This window comes from Gopherus flavomarginatus, chromosome 9 (genome assembly GCF_025201925.1).
Source record: "Gopherus flavomarginatus isolate rGopFla2 chromosome 9, rGopFla2.mat.asm, whole genome shotgun sequence".
Taxonomy (NCBI): domain Eukaryota; kingdom Metazoa; phylum Chordata; order Testudines; family Testudinidae; genus Gopherus; species Gopherus flavomarginatus.
The window spans coordinates 69975876-70002765 of NC_066625.1; the positions used below are offsets into that span (position 1 = coordinate 69975876).

The 26890-nt window shown below is 40.1% G+C and overlaps 1 protein-coding gene across 6 annotated transcripts in view; it reads right to left on the minus strand.

The window, feature by feature from the left end:
• Positions 1-404: 404 nt before the first annotated feature.
• The window catches only part of LEO1 (LEO1 homolog, Paf1/RNA polymerase II complex component), a 39154-nt gene continuing 12668 nt past the window's right edge, over positions 405-26890 (minus strand). For 3 of the 6 annotated variants that reach the window (XM_050966901.1, XM_050966900.1, XM_050966902.1), the window contains 3 exons: positions 26090-26276; positions 25484-25581; positions 18193-18445 (listed from right to left, as the gene is read on the minus strand). In XM_050966901.1, the coding sequence (XP_050822858.1) occupies positions 18344-18445; positions 25484-25581; positions 26090-26276 (387 nt within the window). In that variant the 3' untranslated portion in view covers positions 18193-18343. Of the gene's footprint in view, positions 3846-17902; positions 17960-18192; positions 18446-25483; positions 25582-26089; positions 26277-26890 lie in introns of those variants that run through there. The other 3 variants (XR_007776182.1, XR_007776181.1, XM_050966903.1) reach the window with 3 other exon arrangements.

The window sequence follows — 26890 nt, forward strand, 5'->3', positions numbered from 1 at the left end:
CTAAAAAAGTTGGTAGTCATGGTGGATAACCAGCTGACCATGAGTTCCCAATGTGACACTGTGACCAAAAGAGCTAATGTGATCCTGGGATGCATAAACAGGGGAATCCTCAGTAGGAGCCCACAATTCAAGGATGGTGATAAATGGGAGAAGGTTCCAAGAAAAGCCACAAGAATGATTAAAAGATTAAAAAAACTTGCCTTCTGAGCACAATCTATTTTGTTTACCAAAGAGAAGATTAAGGGGTGATGTGATGGCAATTTATAAGTGTCTACATGGGGAACAAATATTTCCTAATGGGCTCTTCAATCTAGCAGAGAAAAGTATAAAAAAATCCAGTGGTTGGAAGTTGAAGCCAGACAAATTCAGATCAGAAATAAAGCATACATTTTTGACAATGTGGGTAATTAGGCACTGGAACAATTTATTAAGGGTCATAGTACATTCTTTATCCATTGGCCATTTTAAAAAGAAGATTGGCATTTTTCCAAAAGATCTACTCTAGGAATTATTTTGGGGAAGTTTTGTGCCCTGTGTTATACACAGGATGTCAGACTAGCTGATCACAATGGTCTTTTCTGGCTTTGGAATCTGCAAAAAGAGACTCATTATTACAAAAAGGTTAGCTATTTAAATGGTCAAGCAAACCAAGACTGACAACTAATGCTATCTTGCCAGCTTGCCACCTTACCACACCAGATTATCCATGTGTAAGTTTATGAATTATAGGAGGCCTTCCACCATGTTCATCCTCAATTCCCCTGAGTGTTCACATAGCTTACCCTTCTCCAGCATGATTATCTTCTAGATCTCATGCCTTTATATAGCCGAACTGTCCTTGACAGAGCTTAACTTTCATTGCTTTGTGAAATGAGGGATCTAGTGCCCACAACAGTCTTGGAGAGTGCTGGCCTGTATTTAACCACAAAAACAGGTTCAGTATGGACAGTTGCAATGCAGCTTTCTCTACTATTCCAGTCATGTGCCTCCACTTTGCCCTGGAGATATAATCTCAATGGGGGAGAAAGAGAGTCAGAGCTGCCTGTATGCCCACTCGATTTTTGTCATGCCAACAGTGCTGCTAGTAAATGTCAGTTGCGGTGAGTGGTTTTCTGAGAGGGACACTTGTCCATTACGGATTTGAGTCAGACCTAGAAACACATTTCAAATAGGCCAGCAAAACACGATCAAGTCACAAGTTTTGGTCAGTAAAGAGTTTACAATCTAGCTTTTAGACAAAATGCACTGACAGAAAAAGACACTGGGAAGGAAACAGAGCTGGGAGGGGGTAGGAGAAGAGGACAAAGATACAAAAGGAAGGTTATGAGGCTATTGAGATAGGTAATGCACACAACTTAATAGTTTCAGTAGGGTGAAAGTGCACAGATCACGTGTGCACTTACACACATGGGCACAAATCATTGTTTGCACTCATTTCATTTTTCAAAAAAACTTGCTTAGGTTGTTGGTTTATTTCATCTTCCCTCACCTTAAAATAGAATTGCTAAATGTGCTAATATCTTTTGTGGAGAGTTCAGGCTTTTCAGTTTGTTTTCTGCAGCTTTTTTGTTAACAAATGACTGAAAAAGTCTAATTTTAATAAAACCACTATTTGGGTTCAGCTCCTGAAATATCACCAAAAAGAATCCTTTTGTTTGACAACTATATTTCGGAATATCTGAAATCACACTATAATCTAGTTAGATGAGTAGGGCCTGGATACTTATTTGTGATTCCCTATCCCACCTCACTCAGTTAATTCCCTTCGCACCAACAGTAACATTTTTTCAGCCGTGAAAAGTAATGGTCAATGTCTCTCAACTTTGGGTAGTACAAGACCCCTTTCTATATGCCTTTGGAGTCCTGTAGCCAAGGTACAATATATGCTCTAACAATTGTGCATGTCAAGAAAGTAATAAATCACCCAGCAAAACCATTGCATAGAGCTCCACCAGTTCTCAGGTGCTGAGCCAAAGAAGTTAATACTATGTAGTACAGACACCAGCATGCCTCCAAACAAGGGGCCTGTGACTCTTCAACAGGTACTTAGTGGATCCATTTGCTGGTGAGTCCGGATATATTAAAGGGAATTCCATAACTAGAAGGTATATGGAGAAGAGATTGTCAGGAGTTAGTTGGGTTTGGTGTGCACGCACACACTAAGATGTAGATCAGGATTTTCCCGTGTCTAGTGACTTTTGATGCATTAGCTCTTGAATGCCCAAATTGCCACACCTCAAAGATGCAATTTCAGAAAGCGCTAAGCACCCACTGTGACAGTCTGTCTCCCAAAATAGCAACCTGGAGCCCCCATATTCACCACTGTGATAGGATTACGAGATGTTTTGTACAAAGTATGCCTTGTGAAGTATCATTTAAAAAGCCTTGATCTGTTGAACATCACATACAATGACAGTATAGACCATTCAACAGGGTAGTAAAGTTATGAAGTATTGCGATACGTTTGTTTCAGAAATGTGTGGTAAGTGGGAAATGGCCACAGCTAGCCTTTCAGTGGCAACAAAGGAGCAACAGGCTGACATGACAGATTTATATCTAGATTAGCCAGATAGGTGTTGATGGACCATCAAGGAGAATCGACTCTCCCAGAGATTCCTCAGAGAGGGCACGTACACAATGGGAGCTACCTAACCCCCATGTCCTGGCTAGGATCTTTCTAGTACATGGAGAGAAAGTATAAATGAGGGTCAGTGACATCACCACTTGGCCTCTCTCCTCCCCCATCTCAACACCAGGAAAATCATTTGGAAGACAAAAACTTTGAATTGGAGAAATTGGTCCCAGGCTCAGAAGAAAATTCAGTCTGTGTATTCAGAACTGAGCTGCCTGTAACATCTATTTGGGTGAGAAAAACTGCTTGATTCAAAACTTGCTTAGCCAGTTAGAATTTAGACTGTGATTCTATTTTTATTTTTGATGCAACCAACTTTGACCTCTGTGCCTAACACTTATAATCACTTGACATCTATCTTTCTGTGGTTAATAAACTTATTTTTATATTTTACCTAAAACAGCGTGTTTTTGGTTGAAGTGCTTGGGGAATCTGCTCAGATTACAAAGGCTGGTGCATGTCCACTTTCCTTTGACAAAGCGATGAACTAATTAATGAGTTTGCACTGTTCAAGAAAAGATTTTGAAACAGGAGTGCAAGGCTGGGGAGATTTGCTGGTGTCTCTCCTTGTATAATTCATGAGTGGCTGATAGAGCATTCATGCAATTTTAGCTGGGTATGTCCCTGTAAGTTGTTGACTCAGTAATCACAGCACCTGGAGGAGTTTTGCTGCTTGTCACTAGCGCAGCATTGTTAGGGACAGCCCAGGCTGGAGACAGGGGGCACAGCAGTCCCACACTTCCAGAGTATATCCTGGGGATATGTCACACCATCTGAAAATTAGAGTCCTTTAAAGATGTGTCAAGTTGGGCACCTAAAAGCAGAACACACTTCAAATCTCTAATCATGTATGAAAATCTTTTCCTCCATTTTTAAATCCAAGTTTGCAAACAAGGCGGTGTTGGTTCCTCAGGCACTTTTGGAAGCCCAGATACCAGAACTGATCAAGTTCTTTCTTCCATCTGAATTTGGATGGAATAGTTTATTTCAGATTTTTTACTTTCCCATAGTTAATTCATGCCTCAAGACTGGATTGCAGCAACATGCCTGATGGAGGGCTACCACTGAAAACCACTATGCAGAATGAGGCAACTTGCTTGCTTAGTTACTGCAGAGGATATGCTACACCTGTGCTTCATAGTCTGTAGTAGTTTCCAGGTGCAATTCTATGTGCTGGTTTGATCTATGACCTTGCTGTCTGGGTCTTCTCTCACTGAAAAAAAAAAAAATCAGTCAAAAATCTTGAGTCAACAGCTACCACATTTAAAGACAGAAGAAAGCTGGAAGCAGAGCTTCTTTAATGAAAGATACTTGGGCCCTCTCTATGCTGGGAAAGTTTACAAAAAACTTCTGCAGTTTCAGTTTCGCTATTGTTGAAAGGAATGAGCCCTAGTGCAGAGTACCAGAACCAGTTTTTAATCAGAGTTTTAGTGAAAAGTGCTGAAAATATCTGTACAGCATCTAGCATAGTAGGGTGATGACCTTTGGTGTGCAGGCAGTATTGCAATATAAATGTTAAATCATAAAAACTGAACAAATGAGATCAATTTCCGTAATACAGACAAGGACTTGACCTCTGGAAGTTGCTCTCTTCCAATAGACATTTTAGCTTTGATGTACTGAGAATTTATTTCCTGGACATTGGTGCTACACAATCATGTATTTAAAAATGGTCTATATAGAAAGGTGTGTGCAATTTTTTTTAAAATCTCTATAAAATTAAGATTTCCCCTCCAAAAAAGCACTGTTAGAGAACCTCATGCATGAACATGAAGAGTCTATGATCAGCCGAGAGTGTAGAGTGACCTGACTGAATGCTTAACACTGCCTTATAATGGATAAGTTTTTCTTGATTGTTAAATCAACATTAAGAGCAGGAGATAAAGGGACTGTCCTACTTGACTTTCCACCTTAAAATGAATTCAGAAGAAAATGATTCTACTTATTTCCTAACCAAATTAAAAACAATTTGTTGCTTACCCTGCAATTTAATTTTGTATTAATTACTGCTATGTACACGAACAAAAAGTTTCATTGAAAACAAATGCAGCCTTAGAAAATCTGATGAAGTTGAGTGAGTTATTTTGGGAAAGCAAGGCAAAAAATGGATAAAGGCTGGCTCAAAGAGTGGTTACCAAGCAAGCGTCAAAATAACTTGTTCACTAAATACATGTTCCCTCCCACTTTATTGGGGGATTATGGTTTTTGGTGTTCAATAGAACCAGGACAATCAACCAAGCCTTCCATTAGCAGGGTCACAGGCCAGATGCTTCTTCCATCATGCACCAACTGTAGAAATCAAGAACATAGTCAAAAGCAAGTCCCAGCTATCCCTGACCGTTTACCAAGAGTATTTTATGCAGGCTTTTGGCTTGGTTCTGTGAACTCTCCCCTCACTTTCCTTACACCTTTATCCACATGGGCCGGTGAGGATGTCCCTACAATAGATACACAGGTAGTGGAGTTTATTTCTACAAAGCATGAGAGGTATGGAAAAAGGGGTGTTTACAACCAAAATGGATTTTTCCTTTTCATTCTAAAAGGCTTTTACACGCCCATTACAGAGATTTGATTTTACGTCTACTGTACAAAAAGTTGCAAAAATGGGCACTCTCATTTTCTATTAACTATATCTGGATTGTCAAATGTAATGTGTATGTATGTTACACCTTTGTATAATATGGTATCATGTGGAAAATATTAGTTGTCTGAGCTGAACATCTAGGTTGTTATGAAGTCCCTGCTATGTATAACTGTAAGCATTTCTAATGCATGTACTGCTGTGTTATCAAGGGGCACATTATTCATTTACATAGTCAGCCTGGAGCAAATCCAGAAATACGTTAAGCAAACTTGATAAATAGACGTTTGTTCTCAGATTACAGAGCAGCTCACATTGTCCTACCTATCTGAACACCACTACAGCTGACGTCAGGGAGAATAGTGAACTAGAATTAAAGTAAGATGTACTATAGAGGAGCCAACGGAACAAAAGGCCTCTATGACAACTGGCTAGCTCCACATGCTTTACAAAGTGCTTAATTACCATATAGTTCAAGTCTCACATCAGGTATTCCCGCATACAATGAAGGGGGCTTGCCTCACATCATATAGGTGGCTAACATTATTTTATACATGCCTTGAAGAAGGCACGCATAAGCAGGAGTCCACCAGTTGTATACTACTGACTGACTGATTGAATGCAGATATTACAATGTTTGGGAAGTAGTAGCCCAGATGCTGGAGTCAGTATAATCCTCTTTCATTCTGAGAGATCAAACAGGACAGAGTAGTAAGATGTTCTCAACTCCAGCCCACTCAACTGGGGATCACAGGTCACAAAACATTTTTATCACGAGGCGTAGGGAAATCTTTTGTCTGTGTCAAGCGCAATTAGTACTTATTTGATGTTCTAAAAGCTTAAGGTTTACATGGAACATCTGGGGTGGGACTGGAAAAATGCACAAAACACTATTCCCACTTCTGCCTGCTCCTCTCTCCACCATTTTAATTAGCTCATTGAAGCTGGAAGGCTAAGTTCCCCATAACAAAAGCCACTGCCAGAAAAGGAATGTATCAGCCCAAAAAATTAGTACGGATGGGTCACTCAGCAAGGGAGATTTCTCATAAACTGTTCTCTAGAACTTGACGTTGCTGGACATACACAAGAGAAACAAAGCACAGAGATATTGGTCACTGGGTTGATTATTCAGCAGCTAAAGTTCACACCTGTATTATCTATGAGTATGTATTGAATCGAAAACCATGCAACTTGCCAATCTTCATTATTTGAAATACAATGGCATGAGATTCTGGAAATGGGCATGAAGTTGCACAACTAACGCGTGCACACAATTAACTCTACATTCATAAGAATTCCTTATGAAAGCATGGCTTACATGGAGAGTTCCAGAGCTTTACTCTTAGGTATTAAACTTCAAGGGAATCTTGCAATTGTTAATCTGCCCCATGGGAATACTTGTATAATTTGTTTCACAAGAGGAATAACCTCTACCCATCTGACTTGTGAGTGCAAGGGCTCCAAGCTAAGCCCCTTCTGCTTGGAGAGCAAAAACAGTCCACTAGATCTACTAGTAAACACTAGCCTGTGGATCGGACAGAAGATGTGCATTAGCCACTGACCTTTGAAAACATCTTCTTAGGTACTGACATCACCTGCTACTCTCGTCCCTATTCTACTCCAAGAGCAGAAACCCACTGCCAATGTGAGTCTTGCACCTATGCTACCTATATATATATGGCCCTGCACACGCATACCTGACAACCAGCCACAGCAGCACCACTAACACAGTTAGATGGAAAGTTATTTCTGTTATTGAAGCAAGGGTATTTAGATGTATGAAAAGTGCTGGATCACATACCATCATCACAGGGCACGTCCTGCCCAGTAATGGGAGAAAATCCTTTACTGGCCTACAAATGATATTTGATTTTTTTATTCCTTAACTTCTGCCTCAACTTTCAATACTTTACTATTTTTCTATAATTTAAATTAACTATGCCCATTATTAAAATAGTAACTATAAGTAAATAGTATAAGGGGAATGTGTCTCATTGCCCCCACGTGGGTCACAACTAAACACTTTAGCTCTGTAGATTTCAATAGCTGCCAAAATACACTTCTCTACTTACAGCTAGTTACTATCCTATAGAACAAATCAGGACTACGTGATGGGCTGTAATAGTACCCAGAATTCTCTGTGTGTGGTGTAGCTTATCTGTTTTCCATGATGGATTATAACATCATACAAATGTTTAATTTAACTTTAAGTGTTTAATTTAAACTTGCATTAGACATGGACCCAAACCAAAAGCTCAGATCAGAATACCATAACTTGCTGGGACTGTAGACATGGATCTGAAATTAGTTCCTATGGCTGGTCAGGAATTCTGGTGGGGTTGCCTTCAGATAAGAACATAAGAACGGCCATACTGGGTCAGACCCCAATGGTCCATCTAGCCCAGTATCCTGCCTTCCGACAGCAGCCAATGCCTGGTGCTGCAGAGAGAATGAATAGAACAGGTAATCATCAAATGATCCATCCTCGATCACCCATTCCCAGCTTCTGGCAAAACCGAGGCTAAAAAACACCATCCCCGCCCATTTTGGCTAATAGCTACTGATGGACCTATCCTCCATGAATTTATCTGGTTCTTTTTTGAACCTTGTTATAGTCTTGGACTCCACAACATCCTCTGGCAGAGAGTTCCACACATTGAGTGTATAAAGAAATACTTCCTTTTGTTCATTTTAAACCTGCTGCTTATTAATGAAACGATAATGAGCAGCATCTGTGGTCACACACACTCAGATGTCCAGTTCTGAGAACTGAAGCTGAAATGAAGACGCATTTGCTTTCACAGATTTAAAGAAAAGTCAAATGGAAATCTGGCATTGATTTATACCAACACACTTTACCTTACAAGGATTAGCATTTTCATATTTTCCACTGAAAGGACTACTTGGCTTTTCTGTCCTCTCCATCAACAGAATGTTCTATCCTTAGAACAGATTTAAGAGGATAAAATCTTATTTTTCCGTGTTTTAAAAGGACTTGTATCTCATGCTATCTAAAACAAACCTTTCATTTTTATAGCTTTGCCTAGGCACATAGTAATAAGTCAAGGCTAAGTTGGTGTTTCCATTATAAATCACATTTTTCAGCCTTTTACAACTCCGCCATGAGATTTCACTAGAAGATCTAATATGCCTTACAAGCTGTACCCAGATTTTGTTCCAGGATGTAACCTACATACTAAACTGAATGCCAAAAGTTCAACGAGTTTGGAATCTCATATATTTACTTTGGTAGCTCACTGCTTTATCTCAGCAAACTGTATCTTGGGTTGGCACACGTCCTCAGTCAAAAGTACCAGACACCTTAAAGTGTCCATCACTGAGTCCATTAGAAACAACAGAAAGCTGCTTCCTCAGCTCCTATCTTCCAAGACTGACTTCGAAGTTGGGGCACTGTCAGTTGATGCTGCTATCCACTCAACCCTAAACCACTAAAATGTGACCCATTATAAGATTTTCACACAATCTTTATACATGACTTGACTGGAAAAAGGCTAATGGTATTTTCTTAAAACTATAATCTCAAAGTCTAGATTTTCTTATGCCCAATACAGCTTTAAATATAGTTTGTTGAAACTGGATTAAGCCCCTTTATCCTATGTGTTGCATGACCAAATTTGATCTCTGTTGTTAAAAAAAAAATTGACATTTCCCCAGTAATGTTCACTTGTTAAGTCCACGTATAAGAAAAAGGTTTTGTCTGTGTTTGTGCTGGAAATGGACTGAGCTGTTTTCAGAAGTCTTACATCTTCTGGTACCTTTTGAATTACATAAATTAGTCAAAACATTTAGGCCAAGATTTCTAGTTCCACACAGCCCTATAATATCATGTGTTTATTACACCATACTAAAATTCCACGGCCTATTCAAAGAAATGACTGGTTTAATTTCCAAGAAGAGAGAACCAATACCAACTGTAGCCAAAAGGTTGCTCACAGAATCCCTGGGAAGAATTACAGATGGAAGTTGGTATACTGACTGAAACTACTCAACTATTTTTACCATTGCTCATTCAGAATCTAATTTCACCTTCCAGACTACAGGACATGTACAGAAGCAGCATTTTAATATCATCCAAAACACCCAAAACAAAGGCTGACAGCATTCTGTACAAACTCCTCCTGCAGAAAAAAATCCTGCCTGTTTCGCTCCCCCATGCAAAAGAGACATCAGCAGAGACACACGCATGGAAAATATCAGTCCAAGATGTAAATTTCATAAATCTATAAGCATGGGAAAATGGAGTATAATGGAAGGTTTACTTGGCCCTATGCTAACAATATATAATCTAAACAAATAAGGCCTTCTCCAAGAAAACTGCACGGGATTCATCTTCCTTTAAAGAAAGGCAATGCAGGGGCCCTAACCAGGTTAGCCATGTCCCTTAAGCTAATAAGGATTGGCTTGTTTGTGAGAAAGCAAAGAATTTCTCTAGCATTATCAGATACGAATAGTGGAACGTACAAGCTAGAACTGCCCAGGGTCAGTTTTAAGTTACACAACTTCAGTTTTGGCATTTGTTTCTTTTCCAGGCAATCTTGTGAAAAAAATGCATGTTGGAGCCCTGCCCTTTTGGCTTGGGCCCTCATTCCTGTCTCTGGAAGGCACACCTTCCTGTGCAAAGTGTAACGTGACCCAAATCGCACGTTGCTATAATCTAAAAAAAATAGAAAAGGGAGATAGTAAGTTCACACAATTTAATGAGATCACATCATACGCCTTGTTTAAACAAAAATCCAAGCTGTTGGCTGCACAAGTGATGGAAAAAAAAGCCAGGGACTTGCATCTACAGTGGACTAGTAGCTACAGAAGGATTCTCTATCTCAGACATGCAACTCCTTTGAGGCCAACAACTGGGATTTCCATGCACTAATATAAATGTATTAAACATTTAAAATGTCCATGTTTTAGTTTTCGAGCGCCAAAAGCTTTAACACTAAATTATTATAATTTATTGAAAATAAAGGCATGCCTTCTCCATCCATCAGCAATTTTCCCTAAATCTCCAAATGGCCTGAATCTGCAGATTAGTAAGTGTTTCCATTACAGAAGTGTCCCTTTGGTGGGACAGTGTTTTCCTAGTCTCTTTACGTAGTAGCAGACAAAAACAAAAAACACAAAAAATAAATATAAAACCCATACACACTTTGCCAGGATGATAATAGTGGCTTTTTCCAAACACAATAGAATAAAAATTCTGAAGTGAAATATTCACAGAGGAACAGGAAAGTGTGAAACAAAATATAAATTATATTTAATCTGATTCAGTCAACATTGGACACAGAATTTCGCTAGCTAACAATACTCCCATAACCTTAAACAACAACTTTATATTTACCTTGCCAATTTATAGTACATATAAAATGAAGTAGTCAGGTAATCTGATAGCCCTAATAGCAACATTAATGCTATCTCGCCCATGGAGTTTTGACCCATATCCAAGAGACAAGGAACGAAGTTACCTTTACTGGTAAATTGCCTCTGTATGTTTCCATCTCTACATTTAAACATTAATTTATAATGCAAGAAAAACAAATATCTGCTTCTGATGACTTTCTCCCCATGTGGGCCTATTAGATTGAGAGACAGGCTTGCTGCAAAATATCAGATCTATCAGTTTGAGTTTCTTTTTAAAAAGGCAAGTTAAAACCTGTAACTTTCTAGTAGAGAACCATTTCAGTAATGAACTGATTTTACGTTGTTTTCTTATCTACTTGGCTTATATAATTGTCCAGAATGCCCAAGAATTTTAAAGCAATTAAGACTTAGGCTAGTGACCGATATTGGTCTGCAGCTTTTCTGTAAGCCTTTCAAGTCTGAACATGTATAAAAAAAGGCTTAAGTCAAAGGGCATCACTAGGCAACATTAAAGTATTAAAGTCACATAGTCCTACATGCAGAACGTCACATGGTCCTAGCACACTCTGCCTAACAAGTGTAAGAATATTTCCTTTCTGAAAGTGAGAAGAGTTTTCCCTCCCAATTATTCCCATGTAGAATTCTAGCAATTCAACAATAGTCAGAGCCTGAAGACTTGATTTTAGGCTGTGTCATGGTATGAAGATATTAGGAGAAGGCAAGGTATGGGACAAAGACAGGACTCCTGTATCCTGTTTGCTGCTCTGCATTAAGTCATCGTGACACCTTAGGAGAGTCACCACTTCGTGACTCAGCGTACTCCTAAGTAGAATGGTTACAACAAAGGAAACAGGCCTGAAAAATGATGTAGGTAACAAGGTTTTGCTGTCCAGCATGAATGGATGCAGAATAACTTTTACACCACCAAACAGCTGAGAGACGTTTTCAATCATCCTTTTAAATGTTATGCCCCATGCACATTGTCTGAAACTCACTAGAAAAGCCTAGTACTCTGAACAGCTTAAAACAAATCTGTTTCAAGAACTGATCTTAATGTGGCTGAAGTCTTAGTTTGAATATCCTATCTGTACTAAGTATACTGAGCAGGTAGCATAGACGCAACATAGTTCAACCTATGTTCACTCTCCTTGAACATCTCAAAGTCTGACAGAGAAGCAGCATATGCACATACATGGAAGTAGAGAAAGATTGCCTCCATGTAAGCTAAAGAAAGACTTACAACTAATGGACATTGTGGACAAGACTAACATCACTAAAGTGCCTTAATTACGTATGGTTAATAAAACAATCTAAGCAGAACAGAGACAATGAAGCTTTAAAAAGTGTATAAAGGAGACATTTATGAAAAAGCAATAGAAAATAGGGTTATGAGATTTATTTTTTTAAAAATCCCGATATTTAAAATTACAATAAGCCATAAAGAGGAGAGCATTTTTGGAAACTGAAGTGGATCACACATAACAACAACTTGAAATTAGACGAAGATTTCTAACCATCAGAGGAGTAAAGTTCTGGAACAGCCTTCCAAGGAGAGTAGTGGCGGCAAGACATATCTGGCTTCAAGACTAAGCTTGATAAGTTTATTGAGGGGATGGTATAATGGGATAGCCTAATTTTGGCAATTAATTCATCTAACTACTAGTAGTAAATATGCCCAATGGTCTGTGATGGGATATTAGACAGGGTGGGATTGAGTTACTACAGAGAATTCTTTCCTGGGTGTCTGGCTGGTGAGTCTTGCCCACATGCTCAGGGTTTAGCTGATTGCCATATTTGGGGTCGGGAAGGAATTTTCCTCCAGCGCAGATTGGCAGAAGCCCTGGGAGGTTTTCACCTTCCTCTGCAGCGTGGGGCACAGGTCACTTGCTGGAAGATTCTCTGCACCTTGAAGTCTTTAAACCATGATTTGAGAACTTCAATGGCTCTGACATAGGTTTGATTCAGGCGTAGGTGGGTGAGATTCTGTGACCTGTATTGTGCGGGAGGTCAGACTAGATGATCATAATGGTCCCTTCTTACCTTAAAGTCTATGATTCTAACTAAAAGCCTTGTCATCATTTAGTCTAACACTGTGATTAAATTAAAAAGTGCATCTGATGAAGTGGGTATTCACCCACGAAAGCTTATGCTCCAATACTTCTGTTAGTCTATAAGGTGCCAAAGGACTTAAAGGTGTGTCGCTTTTTACAGATCCAGACTAACACGGCTACCCCTCTGAAATTAAAAAGTATACACTCTAAGGAGTAAAGATAAAAATATCCATTACACTTTTACATTAAATTGGTATTAAGGCAAAACTATATCAGTGAAATGGCACGCTGTTGAGAAAGTATATTGGGAAGTTTTTATGGCAGAGCAGGAGTACCATATGTTACATCTATATTATGTAATTAAGCCACTGCTCCTTTACAGATGGCTTCTATTCTGAGAAAAGAACAAGTGAAAGCTAGGTAATCCCATGGAGAGAGAGACTCTCTCTGCTGAGGTCACACAGCTAAATGGATTACCAGGTCAAATTTCTAGCAGATTTAAAGAGGTGTTATTTTGAAAAATCCTAAGGGAACAAATGAACTCTTAGGCAGCATTACAATTACAAAGGGAAAAGTCATTAGAACCATTTCTCTGTGTGTTAAGTGCTCAAAAGTTTGTGTGTAAGGTAGTAATTCTGGTGTGGGGGTTGTTTTTTTTTTTATTTTTAAACTTAGGCCATGTCTACATCTAAAATTTTGCAGCGCTGGTTGTTACAGCTGTATTAGTACAGCTGTATAGGGCCAGCGCTGCAGAGTGGCCACACTTACAGCAACCAGCGCTGCAAGTGGTGTTAGATGTGGCCACACTGCAGCGCTGTTGGGCGGCTTCAAGGGGTTTTGGGGAAGGCGAGAGCAAACCGGGGAAGGAGACCAGCTTCGCCGCGGTTTGCTCTCGCGTTCCGCGAACCACCCTGCAAACCGCAGGGAAGGAGACCTGCTTGTTCGGGGAACGCGAGAGCAAACCGCGGCGAAGCTGGTCTCCTTCCCCGGTTTGCTCTCGCGTTCCGCGAACCACCCTGCAAACCGCAGGGAAGGAGACCTGCTTGCTCGGGGGTTCGGCGAACGCGAGAGCAAACCGGGGAAGGAGACCAGCTTCGCCGCGGTTTGCTCTCGCGTTCCCCGAACAAGCAGGTCTCCTTCCCTGCGGTTTGCAGGGTGGTTCGCGGAACGCGAGAGCAAACCGCGGCGAAGCTGGTCTCCTTCCCCGGTTTGCTCTCGCCTTCCCGGAACCACCCAGCAAACCTCAGGGAAGGAGACCTGCTTGCTCGGGGGTTCGGCGAACGCGAGAGCAAACCGGGGAAGGAGACCAGCTTCGCCGCGGTTTGCTCTCGCGTTCCCCGAACAAGCAGGTCTCCTTCCCTGCGGTTTGCAGGGTGGTTCGCGGAACGCGAGAGCAAACCGCGGCGAAGCTGGTCTCCTTCCCCGGTTTGCTCTCGCGTTCGCCGAACCCCCGAGCAAGCAGGTCTCCTTCCCTGCGGTTTGCAGGGTGGTTCACGGAACGCGAGAGCAAACCGCGGCGAAGCTGGTCTCCTTCCCCGGTTTGCTCTCGCCTTCCCGGAACCACCCAGCAAACCTCAGGGAAGGAGACCTGCTTGCTCGGGGTTCGGGGAACGCGAGAGCAAGCCGGGGAAGGAGACCAGCTTGATTACCAGAGGCTTCCTCAGGTATGCTGGGATACCTGCTTATTCCACGGAGGTCAAGAAAAGCGCTGGTAAGTGACTATACTTGATTACCAGCGCTGGATCACCAGCGCTGGATCCTCTACACCCGAGACAAAACGGGAGTACGGCCAGCGCTGCAAACAGGGAGTTGCAGCGCTGGTGGTGCCCTGCAGATGTGTACACCTCCTAAGTTGCAGCGCTGTAACTCCCTCACCAGCGCTGCAACTTTCTGATGTAGACAAGCCCTTAGAAAGCAAAAGCACAGAACGCTCAAAGTGGGGGAAGACTTTCAGAATGCTAGACTGGTTAAGGGTTAAGATGAGAGGAAACAAGAAATTTTTAAAAGTTTGTATCTAGAAGACAACAATTTTAGGAAGCACAATGTTCTTTAGACTGTACCCTCTTCCGTCTATTACTTAATACCAAGTCAGGATCTCACTAAATAAGAAATAGATCACTAATAATCTCTTATAAACCTGCTTTACTAGGTGGATTTATGTTACAAAAAGATTTCTTGCTGCTAAGAAAGGTTTATTATTTAATAGATTTTGGTTAAGAAAGGTTTTAAGCAAGTCCTTTCCCCCCGCTCTGTTTTCTCTTCCAATCAAATTCAACCTTTACCAGATTCCATGAAAAGTCAGTTAAGAAAGAGCAACACACTTAGGGTACGTCTACACTACGGGATTATTCCGATTTTACATAAACTGGTTTTGTAAAACAAACAGATTGTATAAAGTCGAGTGCACGCGGCCACACTAAGCACATTAATTCGGCGGTGTGTGTCCATGGTCCGAGGCTAGCATTGATTTCCGGAGCATTGCACTGTGGGTAGCTATTCCGTAGCTATCCCATAGTTCCCGCAGTCTCCCCCGCCCCTTGGAATTCTGGGTTGAGATCCCAGTGCCTGATGGGGCAAAAATCATTGTCGCGGGTGGTTCTGGGTAAATGTCGTCAGTCATTCCTTCCTCCGGGAAAGCAACGGCAGACAATCACTTGGCACCCTTTTTCCCTGGATTGCCCTGGCAGACACCATAGCATGGCAACCATGGAGCCTGTTTTGCCTTTTGTCACTGTCACCGTATGTGTACTGGATGCCGCTGACAGAGGCGATACTGCAGCGCTACATAGCACCATTCATTTATCAGTCGTTCTGTACCGTCTGCTGTCATTGTAAACTGGCAATGAGATGACGGTTATCTGTCGTTCTGTACCTCTGCTGCTATTATGGGTGCCCCTGGCTGAGGTTGGCCGGGGGCGCAAAGGCAAAAATGGGAATGACTCCCCGAGTCAATCCCTCCTTTATGGTATCTAAAAATAGAGTCAGTCCTGCCTAGAATATGGGGCAAGTGTACTAGAGAACCAGTGTATCAGAGAACCAGAGAGCACAGCCGCTACATGTCAGATCCCACAGAAATGATGAGCTGCATGCCATTCATGGGGGATGCCCCTGCAACAACCCCACCCGTTGCTTCCCTTCTCTCCCAACCTTCCTGGGCTACCGTGGCAGTGTCCTCCCCATTTGTGTCACGAAGTTATAAAGAATGCAGGAATAAGAAACAATGACTTGTTAGTGAGATAAAATGAGGGGGAGGCAGCCTCCAGCTGCTATGATAGTCCAGGCAGGACATTAAGCGGTGTGGGGGAGAGGAGCCCAGCATCCCGCTGCTGTGATAGTCCAGGCAGTACAGAAACTTTTCTTTACACATGAAAGGGAGGAGGCTGATGGAGCTCAGCCCCCAGTTGCTATGATGAAGACGGTTACCAGCCGTTCTGTACCATCTACTGGGAATGACCGGGAATCATTCCTATTTTTACCCAGGCGCCCCCGGCCAGCCTCACCTGAGGCCAGCCAGGAGTACTCAGCAGCTATCAAGCATATTGTACCGTCTGCCACCGGGGACGGAAGAGGAGCGGATACTGCTCTTTACTGCCGTGGCATCGCGTCTACCAGCAGCATTCAGTACACATAGGGTGACATTAAAAAAAGTCAAGAAACGATTTTTTTCCCCTTTCTTTCACGTGTGTGTGTGTGGGGGGGGGGGGGGGAGTAAATTGACGAGCTATACCCTGAACCATGCCGGACAATGTGTTTGAACTTACAGGCATTGGGAGCTCAGCCAAGAATGCAAATACTTTTCGGAGACTGCTGTGGACTGTGGGATAGCTGGAGTCCTCAGTACCCCCTCCCTCCCTCCATGAGCGTCCACTTGATTCTTTGGCTTTCCGTTACGCTTGTCACGCAGCACTGTGTAGCTTGGAGATTTTTTTCAAACGCTTTGGCATTTCGTCTTCTGGAACGGAGCTCTGATAGAACAGATTTGTCACCCCATACAGCGATCAGATCCAGTATCTCCCGTACGGCCCATGCTGGAGCTCTTTTTGGATTTGAGACTGCATTGCCACCCGCGCTGATCAGAGCTCCAAGCTGGGCAAACAGGAAATGAAATTCAAAAGTTTGCGGGGCTTTTCCTGTTTACCTGGCCACTGCATCCGAGTTCAGATTGCTGTCCAGAGTGGTCACAATGGTGCAGTGTGGGATACCGCCCGCAGGCCAATACCATTGATTTGCGGCCACACTAACCCTAATCCGATATGGTAATACCAATTTTAGCGCTACTCCTCTCGTCGGGGAGGAGTACAGAAACCGATTTAAAGAGCCCTTTATATCGATATAAAGGGTCTTGTAGTGTGGACGGGTACGGCGTTAAATTGGTTTAATGCTGCTAAAATCGGTTTAAATGCGTAGTGTAGACCAGGCCATAGACAACATCTACCACCATTTCACACAGTAGGAAAATCACATACTGTACATCAAACAGCTATACAGATTATCAGGCAGCTGCTCTGAAGTACCCAATTATAAAACTGAAGCGAGAAATGTTCTAGATGGTCTTTATGTTTGTATTCTTCCATGGCTCCACAACTGGTATTGTGCAGTCAAAGAGAAAGGATAAGGTATTTATAGGTCATGATTAAAACCTGAAGTCTTTAATTGCTCTAGCCAAGACACTCATTCTCTCTTTGTTTCCTAGCTAGATATAGTGTTCTCTCTAAAAAATAGGCCTGAGCAATAATCACTAGTTTCCCCCAAAAAGACATGAGCTTACAGAACAAAACAACTATTTTATTCTACATAAATTCTTGCATTTTCTCTCTTGTATCTTCTAATTTTTAGTTACATCTAAAGTGTGGAAAACATTAACCTCTCACTACCTACATATAAACACACAAGAACTCTTTAAAAATGACATCTCTCCTCTAACAACTCTCCTCCAACATACCAAACGAACAGTCTTTTTGGTCTCCAGCCAGAGATTTTTGCTATAACCATCAATCCATTAAACCTCAATGTTTCAATTTATAGACCAAAGTTCAAGGAGAAATCCTTTTTATAATTATAGTATTTTAACAGGTTACTAGAATTAATTAAAAATAATTTAATTCATCAAAATATACCAGCATACTTATTAACTGTGCATAGTCCTGTAAACAAAGAATATTTAGAAAAGCCAGCTTTCAACTGTAAAACTCCCAGATCCTGCCAATTTTTAATCATCAAATAACAGTTTGAAGAGTTAATACACCAGTATCAGAAACTTACCAAGCAAACTGTTAGCAACATTTATGCATCTTGAAGGCTGAACCCAGTAATCTCCTCCTGATAAAACAATTTTTATTTATTATTTGTATTACCATTGTGCCTCCCCAGAAACTCGAGTCATGGACCTGGACCCACTGTGCTAACATCAACAATGTAACTGACAGAGGAGTTGGTTACCATAATACTCTAAGAAGTGAAATGTACTGTACCAGGTTAAAAAAACCAAACAAAAAACAGTAGTGCGTTTCGGGGCACATAAACATACCCATAAAATTGAAATATCTTTAAAATGTCATTCAGAAAAATTTATTCACACCTGACTTACAGATCTCAGTGTAAGTTTCCTTTATCAAAATAAGCACATTACATTTACTTACATCTTTGCTGTAAAAGAACTGTACAATATATATATATATAAAAAGTCATCAGCTTTCCCCAATTTTAATCATCATCTTCCTCTTCATCACTGATCACATATTTCTTGTGCTTTTTACTTGCTTTGTCATCATCCTCTGCTTTCCTCTTTCCAGAAGGTTCACCTTCCTGAGGGCAAAACATAATATATTTCAAGTTAAAATGAAAAATTCACCGAGTTTATTTCGGTGAAGAAAAACAAAACTTCCAGTCAGTCCCCTTTTATAATACTCAGTCTTAAGATTTATTTTTATATGATCAGTGGCACTGAGAGTACTCCTGACATTACTCCTAACCTCCACTACACACTCGCCAATCTTACAGAATCATATCAAAGATTCAATTGCCTTGTAATAGTGCAATTACACTGCTTCCTGGGCCAAATTTGACCCTGGTGTGAAAGCAGACATGCATAACATGGACTCCAAAGCAGCATCTAGAGTTATAACACTTGGGTGTTTTTAGATCCAGACCAAAAAGTTAATATCCTCAGAAAGCGCTAATACCACCAATGCTTTAAAAAAAGCAAACACACACACAAACGCTATGGCTCCTGTCCCACAGACAGGACACAGAACCCTGTGTTACATTACTACAAAATGTAAGGATAATTCTTCATGGGGAAGTCCTCTTCAGTGTCTGTAGAATAAACTGTTGCTCATTAGCAGAGTCCGCCATTAACAGACCAGAATGCCATAGAGAGCAGCAGAAAACACCATCAAAAAAATCTGAGCATGGCCAGTGAGTCCCACAAACAACCCAATGTAAGAAAGGTGTGTTGCCTGTCTGTCCACCCCCACTCCATGGGGAATATTGGAGAGTATGCTCTTCTCCAGGTGAAAGTTCTAGTCTTGCACTTGGACAGGGAGAGCAATTTCTGCTAGGTATTTGTAACTATCAGACTTAATATTGCTGGGGAAATATAGACTAATAGCTGACAAATTGTTCTATCTTTCAACAGCCAATATGTCTGCCAAAGAACAGCAACAACCATCATGTTTGAAATTATGTCTTATCAAATACAACAAATTTAATTTTGCAGATGAACACAAACGGAAAAGACATTAGTGTTTTCAGCATATGGGATTGTAAACTAGTTTCTGTTCCGTCTTAACACATGTCCAATGAGCAAAAGAAGAAAGGCACTTTTAAATAACTGTATAAAAAAAATTTTTCTTTAAATAAGTTCAGTAACGCTAAAGCTAGAACTAATATTTTGAGAAAAACTCTCAAATAGAGCTTGAAGTCTCAGCAGAGATGTAAAGTCCTACAAAAATCAAGAGATTAAAAAAAAAAAGGGAAACACAGAATGCTGAACATTGGGTCTAGAGGATATACATTTATGGCAAATGGCAAGATGACCACTGCATTTAGTGCTGTCCCCAAAATGTGGCCTGACCACAGCCTGGGACCAAAACACCAATGACTTCTGATCTCATCTCAGATCTTGACTTTGAGCAAGTTATAACAATACTCAGACTGTTTATCCAGCCATAAAATGGGAATAATACTGTTCTTACTTATCTCAGAGAGAGATTGTGAAAATCTCTTCAAAATACATGGAAAATAGTGTGCTAATTTCATAAATGCAAAGTATTTTTAGCAAATCAGAGAATCAGAAATTATAATATAATCACAACTAATGAGACTGCATAAGCATTATGAATTATAAAGAGATACCCCTGTCGGTCTGTCTTATTTTAATTACAGATACAATAGATAATCATATACTGAGAAATCCTTTAATAAAGGTCCATATTAAAAGGCACAAGAGAAAGTATAAGGAACTGAAAACAAGTAACTCCCCTATAAGAGCGATAAGGCCATCTCTTGCAAATCTGTAAAATGAAAAACAGGGAGGTCCACCTTTAAATTAACTAGTTGGGATGATGAACCAAAATTTGATGGAGTATTAGAGGATGCAGGCAAGTTAAATGAATTTTATCTGACAGTAAAACAAGTCTCTTCCTGCTTTGCCGAGATGCCAGTAATATCGATGGCCAAAAATCAGTATTTAAATACCTGCTTAAAAACATGGAGCTACAGTAAATTCTGGAAAACTTCAGTATAGCTCTTTACAAGAAGGCTCAAATCATTTGAATTAAGGTGATCTGATTAGATCCATGAAGAACTGGAAACTGTTGGGTTGGGCATAGGAGGGGGAAAAATACAGGAAGTGAGCCTGCCCCCAACAGAAAGAAGTTGTATCAATTTAACTAAATCAGTTTAGAAACAGATGCAGTTAATCAATACAACTTCCTTGTGGGGACAATCTTTAATCAGTTTAAGAGTACCTTATATAATCAATTTAAGCTTAAGTGAGTAAGGAATCGAGTTAAGCAAAATTGATACAAAGCCCTCAAACTGATTAAAGACTGTCCATACAAGTGAAATCAGTACAACTTGTGTTTGAAAAAGGTCCAAGTCCCTTGGACCCAAAGGTCATAACTTTTTTTGCAGCTGTCTGGTAAAACTGACAAGAATTTGGTCAGCTTCTTAGTTAGTGCTAAGGTGGCACTAGCCAAGAGCAGTGAAACTAACTCAACTTCCTGCTGCATTATTTCACTGGCCAGAGTTACCATTTTCACCAATGGCAAGTGTGTTTTTCAAGCTTTGGTCTAGTCAGAAACCATGCTCCCTAATGAAAAGACCTTGATCAGTCTAAAGTGAAATAAGGAGCAGTGGCTAATCAAAATAATACAAAGATTCAGTATCCTGACCGTTGATTGTATTGTTATGCAGTCTGATGATGCACTGTGAAAAAGATTAACTACATCCATGAATTTTGCTAAAGCCCCCAGTTCAGAGAGACTCTAGAACAGGGGTCAGGAACCTTTGGCATGCAGCTCGCCAGGGTAAGCAATCTGGCAGGCCAGGCTGGTTTATTTACCTGCCACGTCTGCAGATTTGGCAGATCGCAGCTCCCACTGGCCACTGTTTGCTGTCCGAGGCCAATGGGAAGCGACACAGGCCGAGGGATGTGCTGACTGCAGCTTCCCGCCACCCCCATTGGCCTGGAGCGGCGAACCACAGCCAGTGGGAGCTGCAATCGGCTGAACTTGCGGAAGCGGCAGGTAAACAAACTGGCCCGGCCCTGGCGAGCTGCATGCCAAAGGCTACTGACCCCTGCTCCAGAGCATGGTTAGGTCCCATCCAATCTACACCGCAATACAGAACTATGCATTAAAAACATTGTTGGACAACAATTTTAACCAAGTCTGCAAACATGGCCGATTTTACAGTAACAAAGAGTCCTGTGGCACCTTATAGACTAACAGATGTATGTATAAGGTGCCACAGGATTCTTCGTTGCTTTTTACAGATCCAGACTAACACGACTACCCCTCTGATTTTACAGTGTAGACTGAACTTAAGTACCATTTTGGTCAAATATATGCTTCAAAATAATCTATTTCAGAATGAAAACAGGATTTTTAAACTTAATCAGTATAATATTAGATACAATAGGAAAAAGGGAAACCCCTTTTTAAGAAACTACTATGCAACAGAATGTTCTAAACCATCAGATAGAATTACAAAGAATAAATCACTAAAATTTCTGCATCTGAAATATGGTAAAGCATCATCAAGCTGGATTGTGCCAGCCTCTGAAGCACGTTATATACTATCAAATGTGGAAAATGACCTACAATGTGGGATTCTTAGGTCAAAAACTGAATTTATGAACGCAAAATTAAAAGTATTCTTTAATTTCAGAATTAAAAAAAAAAAACATGAATTTTGATTGGTCAAACAACCCCCAGTATTTTTCCCAACTGCTTCCTAGTTTATCCCATAGGCTGTTGTAAAAAATACCTTTTTCATGTACACTACGACGCAGCTATTTTGTTTTGTCAGTCTGTATTTCCATTTTGGTCTGTTTGCTAAGTGACAAAATAATGTCTTGATACAGGTTGGATGTCCAATTTTCTAGTACCCTAACACAAAGCTGAATGTAAGTGGAGTTTTGACTTCAGGAAAAATATTTCAGACCTGATCAGTTTAAGTCAGACTTCCAGACAGCATCTCATTTCAATTTTCCCATGAACATATTTAACACAATTAACAGAAGACACAGAATAATGGAAGCACTGCCCAAGAGAATAAGTTTAGCGCATTAACTTGACAAGTGAGAGTATCTAACCGTGTAGTCTTCAGTCAGTCAAAACTCACATTCAACCAAAGAACTTAGTTCTGGATTTCTTATTCAGGCAAGAGTCCAACAGTCAGCAGAAAAACTGCACAACATTGTTACAGCCAGTTAGCCTCCCTGCAAGACACTTATCAGCTGTTCTGAGTATTTTTCCTGTCCTTATGATGTTCCCTGATTTGGTGTTAACCAGTTTTAAGAAAAATGAATTTTCTATCATGGGAGACATTTTACATTGGAACCTAATTAAATTTTGATACAATGAACAAATAAAATTGTTGATGTAATAACTGAATTTGTTTGGAAGAGAAAGCTTCTTACTTGAATTTCTCTCTCATCAGGTCTAGGCAGTAATAGTACTCCTCTCTTCCACTATACTTAAGGACCATTGCTATTTTAAAATTAATGTTTAAGTAGCAGTGAAAGCTAACATGGGATTTAAGAATTCTATTAACACTCATTTCTGCTCAACTTTATCCAACATGACAAACTGACATACTTATAACCTAGAATCTCAGTGGCAACCCCTATCTGACCTAGGCATCCGCAAAGACATCTACCTAGAACAGGTATTTCGAAAATGCTCACTTTACTGTACAACAGAATTTCCCAAAGTTACATCAATGGGAATTCTACTTGCCTTTTATTCAATATGCTGTATCACTTGATAATATGATGTTGGACAAAGCACTTTAGTTTCTGTGTTTTTTCTGTCTTTTTTGTTTCTGTGTTTGACCAGATAGCCAACATCACTGTGCAGACCAGTAAGGTATTACTGTATTTGACAGATGAGTGTCGTGCTTTGCATATGAAGATATATATTGGTAAATGCCTCCAAGTCTCTATTTATAAACATTCAGAGTGTGTGTTATGATAATCCACCACTGCCACATAACATTTTTTTTAAGCTTGAGCACCCCTATGTGGCAATGTTATGAACTTCAGCCTTAAAATCAAATTGTTTTAAAATGGAAGGTGATGTAGCTCCCAGCTCACTACTCCTTCACCTCTGAGGAACCAGAATCAAAGCCTAACTGAGATCAAAACAAAAATGAGTTTTGTGTTCACATATCACAAAAGAAACAATTGCTAACATCTGCTCAAGGGAGAAAAAGGACTGGAATTCCAGTTCAGGTATAAGGGCATTAACATAATTAAATGGGGTTACTTGCACATATGGACATACCCAGACTACGTGTAACTAAGGACAATGCTTTTACACTGCCTCACTTTCCAGAACACTAAATTCAGTCAACGAATTTAAAAATATTCCAATGGTGTTTATTTTTGACACAACAAAGCTTTCAATGATTTGCTTTCAGTTATTTTACCACACCCCAGTTCCTTTTAGTTATTTAATACAGATGCCACTCTGCTAACACTGTAATTGGAATTCTCTCAGACACAGCAACACAGAATGGAATCCTAACCAACATCCCAGTTTTAGCCACTGAGTTTGGAGAAGATTAGGAAACAAATCCACCTGATGAGGGTTTTACAGATCAGGGGTATACATCATGATACAGCGTATATATGTGCAGTATACACATTCAAATAACTTTTGGAGGAATAAAAGTTTCATCTTTCAATGTATTAAAGATTTTCCATATTATAAGGTCACGTACTTCACACTGCAAGCTATACTGTATAGAAATCAAGATTCATTTTGAGATATAATTTTGACATTTCAGTAAGTGAGATTATGGAATTATAACATTTGTCTCACTTAAATGAACATAAAATCAATATACACCAAAAAACTACTACTAATTAACAGGAAATGAGGAAGGTAAGGTTAAGCAAGATGTCATTCAAGTGCAAAGATCATCTTTTTACCTCTAACAAGTAACTTGAAAAACCATTAAGATAGGTGTGCTAGAGAGAGATATTCTCCGACCTACAGAGTCAAGGCAGCCATCATGTAAATGTCAGCAGAATTCTATCAGTAGCGCTCTTACTACTGGGCCAGGATGTTCTGTGTTTGAACCCTACACTAGCATTTTGACTCGAAATAAAATTATGACATTGCAGTGCAATATTTGATGGAATTTGCATTGTTTAGAGGTAGAGATCCCATCACAGTTTTAAGGAGATTTAAAAAAAAAAGGGGGGGGAGGGGCAGAAACCTTAATATCGTAGCCAATATTTCCTTTCATGTTTTAATGTCAAGGACAGTACATGAGCCATAAGTGCCACAGTTCTCCTTTTATCAAAGAATTAGTAGCATACCAGCATTTAACTCTTCCCCTTAAAAAGCAATGATTATTAATAGTGCTGTGTGAAACAGGTTTCCCCTCCCCCCTCAACAGAACTGTTTATTTATCGCGGGGAGGCAGACAGCAAGGCCTGGTGGACAGAGCACTGGACTGAGAGTCAGGAGCCCTGGGTTCTATTCCTGGCTCACTATGTGACCCAGGGCAAATAATGTCAACTGCTCTGTGCCTCAGTTTCCCCATCTGTAAAATGGGAATGATGCTTACCTCCTTTCCAAAAGGATTTAAGAACTCTGAATGAAATACCTAGCTTTTATATAGGGCTTTATTATTATTATGGAAAGCATATCAAATTTAACTGTACTGCAATCCATAGGTCCATAAAACCTTGAAAAATCTCAACTTACAACTACTTAGCTGAATAAATATGATGTATCCAGTCATTAAAGCAGAGAGTAGTAGTCATTTTTCATAATACTCAAAATTATAAAAACAAATTGTTCATTTTCAGGTTTCAGAGTGGTAGCCGTGTTAGTCTGTATCAGCAAAAGAAAGAAGTACTTGTGGCACCTTAGAGACTAACACATTTATTTAAGCATAAGCTTTTGTGGGCTAATACCCACTTCATCGGATGCATGCATCCTACTGTATTTTCCGATGCATACATCCAATGAAGTGGGTTTTAGCCCACAAAAGCTTATGCTTAAATAACTGTTAGTCGCTAAGGTGCCGCAAGTACTCCTCGTTCTTTTTGTTCCTTTTCAGTCAACCAACTTTCACCATAAAATAAAATGCTTCTCTCACCTCATCACTGGTTAGTTTCTTTGCCTTTAGTAGTCTCTGCGTTCTGTCTTCATCTGATCCCTCATCACTGTCTGAAGAATAGATTCTAGCACGTTCCTCTAGAAAAAGAAATTAACTCAGGTAAAGACTGGTCTGCAAATGTCAAATCCTGCCAAAGCACCTTGAACTATACCAAAACATATACTGTTTCCTGATATTTCTTTCAATAATGTGCCAAGATCCCACCATCTTAGTGACAAATTATAAATAAATACACAAAATACACCTCTACTCCGATATAATGCGACCCGATATAACATGAATTCGGATACAACATGGTAAAGCAGTGCTCCAGGGGGGAGGGGCTGCATGCTCTGGCTGATCAAAGCAAGTTCAATATAACACAGTAAGATTTTTTGACTCCCAGGGACAGTGTTATATTGGGGTAGAAGTGTACAATTAAACAGAGTGAGCTTTCTTTGTAGTTTCCCTGTTCATTATGCACCATTCTGAGAAATCTGTTATTTCATCAGGACTATCCTATGAAATCAGTCAATTTGAATTACATAGTATCTGATGAGTGCAGCCTAACAATAAAAAAAAGTTACATCCAGATTTTATTTGTACCTCTTATACCACCTTTATAGCGGTTTTTAATAGCTGCCAGACTGATTGCCTCTTCTCCTTCATCCTCCTCATCATAACGATCAGGTTCTAAATAATTTGCACTCAGACCACGCTGGTGCTGCTTCTCCCGCATTCTCCGCTGCTGGGATTCTCTGCGAATAGAAGCTCTTAACCTCTCCTCTTCTTTCTGTGCAGGAAAAGCAGTAGCATGTAAGGAACTATGAGGAATTATACCCAGAGGGCATCTTTCTCCAATGCTTTGCACCTTGTGTGGTCATTTTACACCAGTGCAAAGAAAATGTCAAACGCGACCAAATCAGAATGGTACAGCTTGATGCTCACTTTGACCATATGTAAATGACTACACACAATGCAGGACTATGGAGAATCAGGTAAAATATATTTTATAATTGACATTTCTCTTGGTTGAAACATTTATAGCTTTAAGTTTCCTTATTTTTTATTTAATGCCGATCAGAGTCAAAGGCTTAATTTCCAAGATTACAAAATCAAGTTTGTGAATGTTTTATAAGAATTTAAACAGTTTAAAATAGAAGCAACAATGTAAACTTAAGATTAAACTTAAATTCTGTACAATCACATAATATCCTAGGAGAAAATGTAACAAAGTTAACCATTACTTCTTGTTTCTGGACTGCTATGCAAGTTTAACCTTTCCTAAACAGAACAAATGTGATCAACACTGATTTGTTCACCCACTGTGACAAGAATGACATTTTCAATTAGCACTACTTTTCCTGTAGCACTGTATTGTCAATTTCAGTGAATACAATATTTTGA